Source organism: Vipera berus (assembly GCF_964194415.1).
Source record: "Vipera berus genome assembly, chromosome: 3".
Lineage (NCBI taxonomy): Eukaryota > Metazoa > Chordata > Lepidosauria > Squamata > Viperidae > Vipera > Vipera berus.
The window spans coordinates 87,817,471-87,831,908 of record NC_138204.1 but is presented as its reverse complement, the minus strand read 5'-3'; the positions used below and the strand labels follow the sequence as shown (position 1 = coordinate 87,831,908).

Here is a 14,438-nt window from a genome sequence, read left to right as displayed (position 1 = left end):
GCAGGGCATAAATTTGCCCCGCTCAAGTCTTATTAATCTGATCACTACATAATACATGAGTAGAATAGAATATCACAGTTGGAAGGGACCATGGAGGTCTTCTAGTCCAACCCCCTGCTCAAGCTGGAGGCCTTATATAATTTCAGACAGGTGGCTGGTCCAGTCTCTTCTTAAAAGCCTCCAGTGATGGAGCACCCACAGTTTCCGAAGGCAAGCTGTTCCACTGGTTGATTGTTCTCACTGTCAGGAAATGACCTAAGGTTGCAATCCTGTTTTACTTAAAATGAAGTAAGGCTATTAAACCTCCTGGACCTGCCTCCGAACTAAGCATAAAGAAGTTGGTACAGCTTATGTAGTCTTTATCTGTAATTTTAGCAGATTTTCAGAGAATTCTGGAGTACTCTATTGTAGATGGGAAAGTCAAATAAAAAAACCAGCCAGTGATAAGCCTGTCCCAAATTACGGTATTTCCAAGAAAATTGCATGGAAATATCTATAGAATCACCAAGAGCTGAACTTGACTCGAAAGAGAGCAGATTATACTTTTCATCTTTGTTTGCCACAATTTAATGCGTGGCTGTATCCATTAAGTCACCAGGAGCTGAGCTTGACTTCAAAGAAGCCCTTCCTTCCTTCCTTCCTTCCTTCCTTCCTTCCTTCCTTCCTTCCTTCCTTCCTTCCTTCCTTCCTTCCTTCCTTCCTTCCTTCCTTCCTTCCTTCTTCATACTCATTAAACAAATGCCCTGGTTGTTAAGCAAATCCACTATTCGCTATGGGGTGTTTTTGCCAAAACAAAGTAAACCCTGGTTTTCAGTAAAAAAATATGTGACTGCAGGATGCTGCAAATGGCCATTAAATGCAGGCTGGTTGCTGAGCAGACAAAATGCAGTCATGGGAACATAGAGTGTGTGTGTGTGGGGTTTGAGGGCCCAGTTGTTGAAGGTTTGGTACTGGGTGGTAAATGCCTTTTGAGGAGGGTCCAGTGGAACTTCAAATGATCATTAAGCGACTGATTGTAAGTCGATGACTACATATAAACAGGGTTGATTTTAAATTTTTATGTACTAATAGTGGTGGAAATTTATTTTATTTGTAGTTTTTTTGTTGTTATTGTGACCTGTTATTGTGACCTATTTCTGTTTTGAGGCTGCGAAACCAACACCAAACAAACGGCCCTCCGTCATAAAAACTTTGGCAAGATTTGAATGTGTGCATAAATTTGGAAGCACTTCGTTGTTTGATGATAAACTAAAGTCATTCTGGGGCACTTCACCATTTCAGAATTGAATGTAATAGCTCTGAGCTGAAGGACTTGCCATAAGTGCTTGCCTTTTTGTTATTCTTGTTTGTGAAAAAGATGGAAATCACGTGGCCAAACTGTGCAACGTGGTTTGTACCAAGTATTAAATAGAAGGTCCTTGTGTTGTTAGAGAGGATGAGTTTGGAAGAGCTTTCATGTCACGGCAAAAAAAACCCCGCTTAATCTTTTCTCTAGGCCCTAGAGCTAATTTTTAGCAAAACACAAGAAAAAACCCCAGTGTGTTAATACTCAAGTAGGTTTAATTCATGTAAGAAGAAAACAAACACTTGAAGCAGAAAAAAACTAAGCTGACATCACTACTACACCCACTCAGGTGTAGTAGGGGAAATTTTTTTCCCCTGTGTGTATGTGTTTACACAAGTTGCCTATCCTTGCTCTGGGAGATGATATAAGAAATACATCTGTGGCCGAGTGAAGAAACATTTTAAATATTCATTGCAGCAGACTGTGGGAAGTGTAACTCAGAAATTAGTTATATAAATCTGTTTATTTTTCATACAAGTTTACATATGAAGTAGGATAAATTGGAGAGGAACCACATCAGGTGTAATCCTACTTTTTGTAAGAGTGCTAAAGATGCTCAGGAAAGCTGCTTTGGAAATCTTGGTGCAGTTGTTCATAAACCTGTACAACTCAGCGTATGCCTTTCACATGTCGCATGAAAATGCAAGTGCAACATTGTCATACTTTGCACTGGTAAGGTTATTTACTAGCAGCAATAATCCTGCCATTAATAAAAAGGCTAAATGTCGACTTACGGGGTTCAGCCAAGATGTATTTAGAAATCCTTTCAAGAAATACTTTTTTTCTGTCAGTAATATTTGTCCTTGGGCTATTATGGATAATGTATAGTAATGTTGTTGAATTATTAGTTTTTTTTTCTGATTTAGGAATACCTTATGCTCCAAAAAACTAGCAAAGTGGATGTGGATTCGAGCGGAAAGAAGTGTAAAGAGAAAATGATGCGCGTACTCTTTGAAACAAAAATACAGGCTGAACACAGAAGGTGTGTTTTAGTTGCGTTCAGCTAGAAAACCAGCTTTGAATTGATAATTATATTCTGACAAAGAAGTTGGCATATTCATGAAGTCTTTTTGGTACAATGTAGGTTTCAGGCATTTGAAGTCAAAGAATATTCAACGTTGGATGAGCTACAACAGGAATTTGAGGCCGCAGGACTCGCAAAACTGTTCAGTGAGTTTGTGTCGGCTCAGTTAAAATAATTTTGAAGCAAGCCCAAAAGATTGTGACTTAAACTGTCACTGAATATATCAAATGAAAAAGGATGATAACACGGAAGGTTTGGTGATGAACATGTCCTAAAGGTTTTCTGAAGCAAACTGTCACAAAAAAGCCATCTCCTTGCACAAAGCACAAGGCACTTCTCACAGTAGAACAGATGTTACTTTGCTGTGTGCCCTGACAGCATTTTGCTACTAACTGTTGAAAATTCCAACAGTTGATATTTAAGAATTGTAGGTCAGGTGTGAAGGAATTGCTGTTGTCCTTGGGATTTGGAAACCTAACTTTGAAGAATATATATATATATATATATATATATATATATATATATATATATATATATATATATATATATATATATATATATATATATATATATATATATATATATATATATATATATATATTCGGTCTATTCTGCATGGGTATTCAAATTTTTTTTGCATCATATTTTCAAAAAGTAATGCTTAAGTACATGACAATATTATGCTCTAAAGAGCTTGTCTTTTAATTTATTAATTGAAGAATATAAGGGATGAGACATAATTTTAAACTTGGTTTGTTCTTTTTTTTTAATTTTAAGGAAAGTGAAGTAAAATAACTGGCATTATTTCCCAGAGATCAGTTTTGCTCTTTCATAAAAGTAGAGTTTCACCTTCTGTTTAGAAATTGGATTTAAAATTCACCTTACTTCAGAAGGTAGTTTGAGTGGCTACTGAAATACACACAAAAATGCCCAGTTAAAAACTGATTAGTATATATAAAACAACATGATAATAAAAAAAATTATTTTTTTTTTTAAAAATGTGAATGTCATACAATCACTTCTGGTTTTTTTTACTATAACTTTTGACCATTCAGTATAATATCTGGTTACTGGCTTATTGCAAGTTTCTTAAGCTGAATAAAAGCCCGCCTTTCATCAAAAATTATTTGTTTTTAGCTGTTTGTTGAGTTTTGTATATGAAATCATGTAGAGTTGTCTGAAAAAGATGTTATACCTTTTTTTAGGAATCTTATTTTTTCCAGTTCCTATTAATCAGGGTGGTAGTAACTTTCTCAATACTGTGGAAATTGAGAAGAATACCCATTCTCCTAAAGATTGGGATGAGTAACTTGTACTTCTCCAGGTGTTACTGAATAACAACTTACAACATACTGGGTGAGGCTACTGGGATTTGTCCTTCAGCAAGATTTGAAAAAACTCTGCATCCTTGTTTTATATTTTCAGCTTGTTGACAAAGGAAATGAAGAACTGATTGCTTTAATATAGAATTTTCTACTTTAATTATAATTAGCAAAAACAGATACCAAACTCCACTGTTCAGGAGTTGGCTTTATTCTGGGCTCCATCTTTAGGCCTGGCTCTTTTCTGAACTAATATTATTACTTTTATTTACCAAACTTTGATAGAATAAGTTGATTTGAAAAATTTCTTCTAGAAGTCTCATGCTACCATTTTTTAGGTACGTAAGTGCATCACAGCTAGGAAAGGCAGTGTACTCTGTTGTTAAGATTTTTGTCTATCCTTGGAATATCCTTTCTGGGCTTCCTTACTAGAGGGGGTAAATTTTGGGTCACAGTTACTTGCATGACCTCTGCTTTAACAAGGACCCCCATGGGCTTAATGGGTTACAGGTGCCTGTCATATCCCTTATGCCTGCCTGCTTATCTACCTGCCTATATATTTCCCTACTTACTGAACTTACATGGTCCCATATAATGACTCTAGGTGGCTCACAACAATCCCTAAAAATATGGTTAAAAACAAAGGAATCCTTCTCTCCAGGTTTCAGATCAATCATCCTTGCAGCTCAACTCCCATCCTAGCCATCCTTGGGCGAAGAGCCAGATCTTCATGACCCTCTGAAAGGCTAAAAGGGTAGGGATCCCTCAGATGTCAGGTGGAAGGTTGTTCAAAAGGACTGGATTGGTCTCCAGGAAAACAGGCCTCTTGAGGTCCCATCAGGTAGCAACCTGAAGGACACTCCCCCAATCTGACTTAGTAGGACAGGCAGGAGAGACGATCCCTGGGATACAGTCCTGAGCACCAGTTTGTGCATGGAAGTCTTTCATTTTGTCAGTGGCCATTCCCAAATTAGAGGACCCATTCTCTCCTGTAGTGCAAAGCATAATTAAACTTATGGGGAGTACATCCAGTTTTAATGGGCTCTTTTTTATACTTTCCCATTAAAAACATACCATAGCTGTCGTTTCGATACACACTTGGTAATACAATGAGGTGACAGTAAACTTTGTGCGCTTTGGCATTTTGTCAACTGAAGTGTATGATATGTATATATGCATATATATATATATATATATATATATATATATATATATATATATATATATATATATATATATATATATATATATATATATATATATATATATATATATATAAAAAAAAACTACTTTCTGCATCCAATTTGTATCTTGTATAGTTTTGAAGGCAACATCTGCCTTTATGTCATCTAAGAAGAAACAGTTGCAAAAAAAAATCTGTTAAGAGAAGAGTTCATGCTTGTTATTGTAAATGAGGATATATCAGTCAAATCAAGGTGTGATAGTTTCTTCAAAACATTTGCCATAAGGGGCAAATTATGTCACTTCAAATAATTGACATGGTCATATTAGACTTCAGAAGATATCCCAGAATGTCATCGTTGTTACCTAATCTAGAGCACATTGTCAAAACCCTGTATAAGATGAACATATCCAATAGCGCCATGGCTGAAAACAGCACTGTGTCTCCATTGTGTACAAAAATACTACGGGAAGAGCATGGACAGTGCCCTGTGGTATGTGAGATTATATCTTCAGGCAACTGCTTCGCTTCAAGCTTGCTAGATAAGGATTTTGGGTCCCTGTGTGCATTGTGGATGGACACCCTTAAGCAAAACAAGAAAAAATTATCATGGAAAACATTATGCTTTTCATGATATACTCTTTGTGGAAACATATCCCTAAATCCTGTAATCTCTGATAATAGGTGTTGATATGAATCCTTATTAATAATAATTAACTAATTTATTAGTTTTAACATTTTAATTATTTTCCCACTCATCTTTTATCATCTGCCCAGAGTTGCATTATAGGGGAGATGACAGCATAAAGTTTTATAAATTAATATGATCAGTATGATTTATCCAGTTATTGTTACTGTCTCTTAATACCTACTGGGAGTAGCAACTAGTGGTCAGCTTGTACACAACATTGACAGCTCAGTGTCAATCCAATACGTGAATATATGGTAGAGTCTTCAGAAAAAAGGATATAAGAACATCAAGAGAATCTTATATTAATATACCAAGTGCTTGTTAAATGCTTAATTGGATGCTTCAGGGAAGTTTTCAAACAGTTCCTGAGCATTACCGAATTTTTACTGTCACTCAGCAATACTGTAGGTGCCTGTGCGATCATGATTAACTATCCACCTTAGTTACCTAGATTTTGTCTGTCTTAGTTCACCACCGCTTAGTTTTATTGGAATACCCAGATTTTGGCTTTGTGAAAAAGGCTTAGCTCCTCATGCATAGCTTTATATATCTCGGTGAAAGTTTTCCATTTGCCTTTTTAAAGATAAGGATGACCAAATGTGAACCATTTTTAAATGCCGCCAAATTTTATTTTATTTTTTTCAGGAGTGTGGACGGTCTTCCAAATATGACCACTTCTCCATGGATTTGTGTACAAAAAAAATTACTTCTCTTTTTTATTTTTTGAGAAACCCTTGTTCTACTGATGTCCAACATGGAATTTCTTTTTTTAACAGCAATGCATACATACATAAAAGGTAAAGGTTCCCCCGCACATGCGTGCTAGTCGTTTCCAACTCTAGGGGCCGGTGCTCATCTCCGTTTCAAAGCCGAAGAGCCAGCGCTTGTCCGAGGACGACTCCGTGGTCATGTGGCTGGCATGACTAGACGCCAAAGACGCATGGAACGCTGTTACCTTCCCACTGTAGTGTTCCCTATTTTTCTACTTGCATTTTTACATGCTTTCGAACTGCTAGGTTGGCATACATACATACATCCTTTTTTTTTACTGAGCAACTTACCACTAACCTCAAGACTCCTTTCTTGCTTAGCTATTGTCAATTCAGATCCCAACAGTGTGCATATGAGATTAAGATTCCTGCCCTGTTGTTATGTGCTTGCTTGACATTCTTCCTAGAATGTCTCTTAAGAGCAGTTCTTTTTGTCCTTGTATATACAGTATATATACACACACAAAATAATTTAGTTTGCCAGCCACCTAGCTAAATTTCTGCTAACTGTTGGTGCTTCAGAACTCATTTATAAAGAAGTGGTGTAGATCTATTACAGTGTTTCTACATTGTGAGAATAGGATTCTGATCTTTAGTTATTAAAAATATAAGAGCGCCTCACCTTTTATCTCATTCTGCTAAATTTGTTTCCAGAGAGATGTCATCAAAGCTGCTTAAAAAAATCTAAACAAACCCCTGTCCACAACCTTGTTAATACTCAAGAACGCTTAAAAAGAAGTCTTATCTTTAAAGGAATATTGCTGGCTCTTCAGCAACGCTTGTCATCCTATATGTGCTTATCAATTAATCTTTAATAAACATTTTCCACCAATTTGGGTGGAAGAGCTGCTAAATCAACTAGACTATAATATCCTGAATTCCCCTGGATTCTTTTTTTTTCCAATTGGCCTGTACATTATCCATTTTCCAATCTTCCGATACATGTTGACCTTTAGGGCATGGTACAATTAAGAGATGGTTAAGATCAGTTTGTTTTTCATACAGTATTGTCCTTTGAAAATTTGTTTTTTGTTAAAAGATAAATGTGACGTGGTTGGCTCATGTCAGGAAAATTTAACGTACAAATATTATTATTATTATTTATTATTTATTATATTTTTATACCGCCTTTCTCCCGAAGGACTCAGGGCGGTGTACAGGGCAATAAATATAAAAAACAGAATACAAAAGTTAAAAAACCATTAAATATAATGCCCAAATTTAAAATTTAAAACAATAATTAAAAACATATTAAAACCCCAACCCTAACCCATCAGACCAGGTCAGATTGCTCAAATAAATACGTTTTTAGATCGCGCCGGAAGGAGCGAAGGTCGGGGGCTATCCGGAGCTCAACCGGCAAGCGGTTCCACAGGTCTGGCGCGCCCACAGAGAATGCCCTTTAAATATATTAAAACCTCCAATAGATTTTGCAGTAGATCTTGATCATCATTCAGAATTAAGAACGAAGTCATCTCTCTTCTGATTGGTTCCATAATAAATGTTACTAGGTATGTTATTCCATTTTGTGCTTTTCATTGTGACTAAAATAACTACTTCTTAATTCTATGTATGGATAGTTAAAATCACCCACTTGGAGGTCTCTCTAATTTTGTTCTCAAACTTAAGAGCACCTGTGAATTTTGACTGAGGACAGATACATATCCTCAGTTCCTGTGAGTAGACTTGTTGATGCGAAGTGTCAGAACTTTGTACCTATCCATATGAGCTCAGGTGTGCCCTAAGGTTTCTCACTACCTCTCTGTTCATTTTGTCATGCACAATTATTCACATGCCAACCAGTTTAAAGAAATATAAGGGCGATTCATACATTTTCCCCAACTTCTGATTGATGCCTTTGCTTTTCCCAGAATGGTACTGTTGTCTTGAGTGGCAGGTGTCCCATTGTGATGATGATGATGATGATGATGATGATGATGATGATGATGATGATGATAATAATAATAATAATAATAATAATAATAATAATAATAATAATAATAACAATAATAATAATAATAATAATAAAAGTTGGAAAGGACCTTGTAGGTCATCTAGTCCAAACCCCTGCTCAGGCAGGGAATTGTTTTGGAAAACCAAAATATGCATCTTAAATACAATCTCTTAGGACTTAACTGGCGAAAAGCTTCTTGACATACATTGATATTGGAGGACATGTGCATGTACATGCTGCACTTTTCCATTTCAGAACCATCTGCACTACAAATTATCTCTGTACACATCAAGAATGTCAGGTGCAAAGCAACCAGAACCACTCACAAATACTCTCAAACATAAGCTTTATTGTTAGTCACCTATGTTACAAGAATCGCACCCTGATTGCATTCCCAGACTGACTGCATTGGGAATCGTCAGATAAGGCTTCAGGGATTCTGGGGGCAGTCAGGCCTGTGTCACTTTCTGCAGTGGAAGGACTCTAAGTTTGGCTGTCTCTTAACACCTTCCTCCAGTCTCAACTGAGATTGTATCACAAGAAGAAAGAGTTCATGGTGACTACCAGGGCTTTTTTTCCTCATAGAACGCTCAGAACGGAGTTCCGGCACCTTTTTTGGATGGAATCTTGTAGGGTAGGCAAGGCGGGTTGTATGACGTGTGAGTTCCGGCACCTTTTTCTTTTACAAAAAAAGCACTGGTGACTACTGTTCAGAATAACAATGCTAGACAGGAAATAACTCTGTATCCTACCCTAACTGTTCGATGTGATCCTCAGAAGAGTCTACTCTTCTCTGAAAAGGTAACTGAGGTCAAGTCATGACAGCTTTGAATTAAGGCTGCAAATTTAAATACAACCATCATTTGGAAAACTAATCTTATGTGAGTCACACAGATCACTTTGAAATCTCATTCCTGTTCACATCCTGCTGTATAAATAGCAGTAGCCGATGTTGACGGCATTCAGGTCAACTTGCCCTTGTCTCCTGGCTGAAGCCAGAAAACCAATGAAAGATTATTAGTATATGGGATGCGGCATTTATAAATGAACCACGATGCAAAAAGGCTGGGACTTGTTGCAACCACCATAAAACATCTTTCTACTCACTAGGCAAGAAGTCTGATTATCTGTCAAGCCCAAAGATGATAATAATGCTTTGTCCATTGATCTATCACCTGCTTAATTTGTTACTCACTATTCTTAAATAGCCTAAATCGACATAACCATTCAGCATAAGAATTGACTTGAGTTTTTCTGCTTAATTTGAAATACTTTAAGGGTACATGATGTTGCTGAGACATCTGTAGGGAAACATCAAAGTAGAGGTCAACCCAGTTTTATCCTAGCAAATGTTCTTGCTTTCCATTTATCATCTGTCAACATTAAAAAGAAAGTAAATGCCTGTTTTTTACACAAGCCATAGTAACTCTTAGAGGTAACATCCTTTTCTGTTTTGTAGCCAGGATGGCCAAATCTGAATACGTGATGTTTTAATGCAACTGTCATTTCTCAGTTATGTTTCTTGGGCTCTTATTCTACTGATCTATTTGATTATGGAGGCTACTTAGTAGGGACAGCATTTCTTACCATTTGATTTATGCAGATTAAATGTTGGATTTAGGGCAGAGAGGCCCCCAACCTTTTGGGCACCAGGGATTGGTTCCATGGAGAAAGATTTTTCCACAGAGTGGAAGAAGCTTGGTTTTGCATTCTGCCTACATCCCACACATGGGGCTTTGCTTGTTTGTGTGGACCGGTTGCTGGCATGCTGTGGACTGGTGCCAGTCCACGGACCTGCGGTTGGGGACCCCTGATTTAGGGAATCTATGATTTTATTAAAAAAGCAATACTTTTTGAAGATATATCACTAAAAATTCATACAAAAAGTGAAAGATAAAAAGAAAGCCATCCCTTCTAAGCAAATAAGCATCTGAATGTTAATCTCTCTCTTTTTTTCTGAATGGTCCAGTAAGACCTAGGAGATAAGTTGGGCAATTTAAGTTTTTATACAGGCCAAGTAAAAACTAACAGCAAATAGCAGTAGCGGCCAATTATATCCAAGCTTGGGGCTGCTTAGTATTTGGATTATTAAAAGCACCTAAAGGCAGGACAAGAAGCAATGGATGGAAACTAATCAAAGAGAGAAGCAACCTAGAACTAAGGAGAAATTTCCTGACAGTCAGAACAATTAATTGGTGGAACAACCTGCCTCCCAAAGTTGTGAATGCTCCAACACTGGAAGTTTTTAAGAAGAGACTGGACAACAATTTGTCTGAAATGGTAAATGGTATAGGGCAGGGGTTGGCAACCTGAAACAGTGAAAGAGCCACTCGGAACTGGTTCCCTCACAAAAGTAAAAACTGGGAGTTGCAAACAATGGGTGTGCATGTGCGCGCATGCGCAGAACAAGAGACTTGACAGAAAAGTGGAGCCTAAGGCGAGACATGCAGCCACCCTGCCCCTTCCACTCTCATTCACTCGCCTTTGCTTGGAAAAGCTTCTCTCTCGCTCTCATTCACTCACATTTTGATCTAAAAAGCCCCTTTCACACTCTCATTCACTCACACTTTGCTCGAAAATGCTTCTCTCTCACTCTCACTCACTCACCAACTCGAAAGGCCAGCCGCAGCGCCTCCATTGACTTCCATGGGGACACTTGGCAATGAAGGGGCTGATTAAAATTGCTCCTGCTACTGCTGCTACTGCTAACTTTTTCACTTGCTGCTTGCTCCTGATGAAACCAGAGAATCCCTGGATGCCACTGCTGGGGGTGGAGGAGGCTGCCCGGGTTCGGCTGTAGCAGAAGCCAATGACAGTAGCGGTGGAGGCGGCTGCAAGAGAGACGCTGGAGGCCTGCCGCATCTCCATCAGCCTCCGCTTCCCCCGCAGACACAAATCCCCGTGCCAACCCCCATGGCAGCAGTGAGCCCCAAGGACCGGGCAATTGCTCCACCGGCGGCGGCTGCTATTAGGGCAGCCTAGTGTGCTTGCCGAGACACTGGAGCGTCTTTGGTGGCAGGGGTAGCAACGCCTGCCTGCCGGGCGGAAGAAACAGGAAGGTTGGCGGTGGCAACGGCAGCTGCTGTTGAGGCAGCTTAGTGCCCTTGCAGAGATCCTGGAGGTGCTCCAGGCCCGGTGGAGCCGCTGCACTGCTCGTGTTATGTATTAATGTTGTGTTATGATTATGTATTATACGAAAGGGGGTATGAGGTAAACTGGCCGGAACACATGGCAGCTTTTGACAGCTGTCAAAAACTGCCGAAGGCTTATGCGCAGCCGCATCGGCTTGACAGCTCTCAGCTGTCAAGCCGCAGAGACAGCGCAGACGCGGCGGAATGTAACAGCTCCGGCTGTCAAAGCCAGCCGCCGCGGATTGGCCCCCACTGACCGCGGGAAACCGGCAAGTTCCTGATTGGTCACCAGCGTGCCAGCTGGAGTATAAATATCGGCGCAGGCAGTCTGTCAGCGCCCGGTTCCATGCCATCATTAAAGGTTGTTACTTGAGCCAGCTGTCTCGTGTGTTCCTTACTGAAGACAACCCACTGGCGACGAAGGTGGGATACTCTGCTACGCTAAGCTGAAGTCACTAGCCGCGGAAAGAGAATCTCTTCTGCGGCTCAGAGCTAGTCACAGCTGGAATCACTGAGCGGGAAGTTCAACTTCCTAAAAAATGCTTGCGTAGCAGTACCCTGAACCGAGACAGCATGGCTAACCTAGGGCATATCCGCGAGTTTGATATCCGTCACCCAGAATGTTGGGAGTCGCATTGGGGCCAGGTCGAAGGGTTCCTACTGGTCAACAAAATCACGGACGATCGGTCCAAGGCGGTGGCACTCCTCTGCCTAAGCGGACCAGCCATGTATGACGTGGCCGTCGGGCTCTTCAGCCCTGAACCCATCGCCTCAGTATCCTACGCGGAACTCATGGAAGGACTCAGTAAGCATTTCATGCCCACTAAATCCGAAATTTTCTGGTGCGTAAACTTTGCGCGGCGTTGCCAACGAGATGCCGGTTTCCAGACCTGGAGGACCGCATCCGCGACCAGATCATCATCGGGCTGAAGGACGAATGACTTCAAAGGAAGCTAGTCGCGAAGCCCACCTTGAGTCTGGCCAAGGCCCCCAGGGAAATCATGGCTTATGAAGAGAGCCACCGTGAAACAACCGGACAACCGAGGAACGGACCATTTGGGTCCGTACACCAGGAAGATTTAGCCCCCAGCGACTGCAGGGAATACGACGGATGTGGATGCCATCCAACGAAAGTTCGAAAAACTCCAGACCCGCTGCGACAGCCGCGGGGGCCTGCCAAGCAACAAAACTTCCAGCAGAAACACCAACTACCCACGGGGCAATCCCCAAGGAACCCTGCCCAGCTGCTCCAGCTGCGGGGGAAGCCACCCCAGGGCCACCTGCCATTTCCGTAGTGCCAAATGCCATGGCTGTGGCAAAACCGGGCACCTCAAAGCCGTATGCCGAAGCCAGAATCGGGAGAATCTGCACGAGCTAGAAGTGACGTCTGCAGGTATGAGACCCAAGACGGCCAATAGAAAAAAGCCCCCTGGGTCGCTAGTACACACCTTAGTCAGAAATAAGGAGTCACGGGCGGTCCATCAAATACTTAAATCTAAAATCAGAATTTATAGTACAGCTTCAGGGGGTCCCTTGCGAAATGGAGGTCGACTCGGGGTCTTCGGTTTCCCTCTTTTCGTTAAAAACCTTCCGAGAAATTTGCTGCTGTAGCAAGCAGCAAATTTCCTTACTTCCCACCCAAATACACCTAGCCGATTTCCAAAAAGCACCCATCTCACTTAAGGGGAGGGCCAAAATTCGGGTGGAGTGCAAGCAATTCAAGGGATTTTTAACAGTTCTAGTAACCCACGGAAACCGTACTAACCTAATAGGCCTCGACTGGTTCGAGGCCTTAGGAATAGCCTTAACAGGAGTTAACGCAACCCAGGCCACAAGCCTTGAGGCCGTCTGCAATCAATTTGCAGACATCTTCGACAGCTTGCTCGGAAAGTATACAGGGCCCCCAGTATCCCTAAAACTAAATCCCGAAATATTACCGGTAAGAATAAAGGCTAGAAGAGTCCCGTTCGCGCTCAAAAGTAAAATTGAGAGCAAACTGGACTGTTTTGTTAGACTCGGGGTCCTAGAACCGGTGGAGGGCGGCACTTGGGAAACCCCTATCGTAACCCCAATTAAACCCAATGGCCAAATAAGAATTTGTGCTGACTATAAGGCCACCCTAAACCGAGCGTTGAATCCACACGCTTACCCGGTCCCAGCAGTAAAAGACGTCCTCACGGCTATACGATCCGGCGCCATCTTTGCCAAGCTGGACTTGGCGCAAGCGTATTTGCAACTACCCGTCACCCAGGAAACCGCAGATGCGCAGACTATAGTTACCCACCGCGGGGCATTCAAAGTGAAGCGCCTGCAGTTCGGTATTTCTGCAGCCCCGGGAATCTTCCAAGAAATTATGGAAAAAACCCTCAAAGGAATTCCCGGGGTCTGCCCTTACTTCAACGACATATTAATAGCAGGCGAATCAGAAGCAGATCTAGCAGACAGACTGCGGGAAGTCCTAAGTAGATTCAGAGCAGCCGGGCTCAAACTGAAAAAAGATAAATGCTCTATAGGAGTACCCTCTACAGAATTCCTGGGATATAAGATAGACTCCCAGGGAATTCACCCCACAGATACCAAAATCAAAGCCATTAAATCCGCCCCCACCCCCCAAAACAAACAGGAATTAAAAGCCTTTTGGGGGTTGCTAAACTTTTATCATACATTTTTGCCCCAAAAGGCAACTATAGCAGAACCCCTTTGTAGGCTGATGGACAAGGGAAACCCCTGTTCCTGGTCCCCCCAGCATGACACCAGTTTCCTGCACCTAAAAAACCTACTCACAAACAATGCCACGGTAACTCTATTCAGGGAAGACCTTCCCCTGTGCATCGCATGCGATGCTTCCCCATATGGACTCAGGGCAGTTCTAAGTCATTTGACTGAGAATGGAACTCAAAAGCCAATTGCATTTTACTCTAGAACACTGTCTAAACCTGAGCGCAATTACGCGCAAATAGATAGGGAGGCTTTAGCAATCGTTGCCGGCGTGAAAAAGTTTCACGACTACCTGTATAG

At 41.0% G+C, this 14,438-nt stretch overlaps 1 protein-coding gene across 3 annotated transcripts in view; it reads left to right on the top strand.

Moving 5' to 3' along the window:
* The window catches only part of RWDD3 (RWD domain containing 3), a 31,663-nt gene extending 25,291 nt beyond the window's left edge, over window positions 1–6,372 (top strand). For 2 of the 3 annotated variants that reach the window (XM_081323683.1, XM_081323685.1), the window contains exons 3-4: window positions 2,212–2,327; window positions 2,430–2,833. In XM_081323683.1, the coding sequence (XP_081179809.1) occupies window positions 2,212–2,327; window positions 2,430–2,544 (231 nt within the window). In that variant the 3' untranslated portion in view covers window positions 2,545–2,833. Of the gene's footprint in view, window positions 1–2,211; window positions 2,328–2,429; window positions 2,834–6,210 lie in introns of those variants that run through there. The other variant, XM_081323684.1, reaches the window with a different exon arrangement.
* The last annotated feature ends 8,066 nt before the right edge of the window (window positions 6,373–14,438 follow it).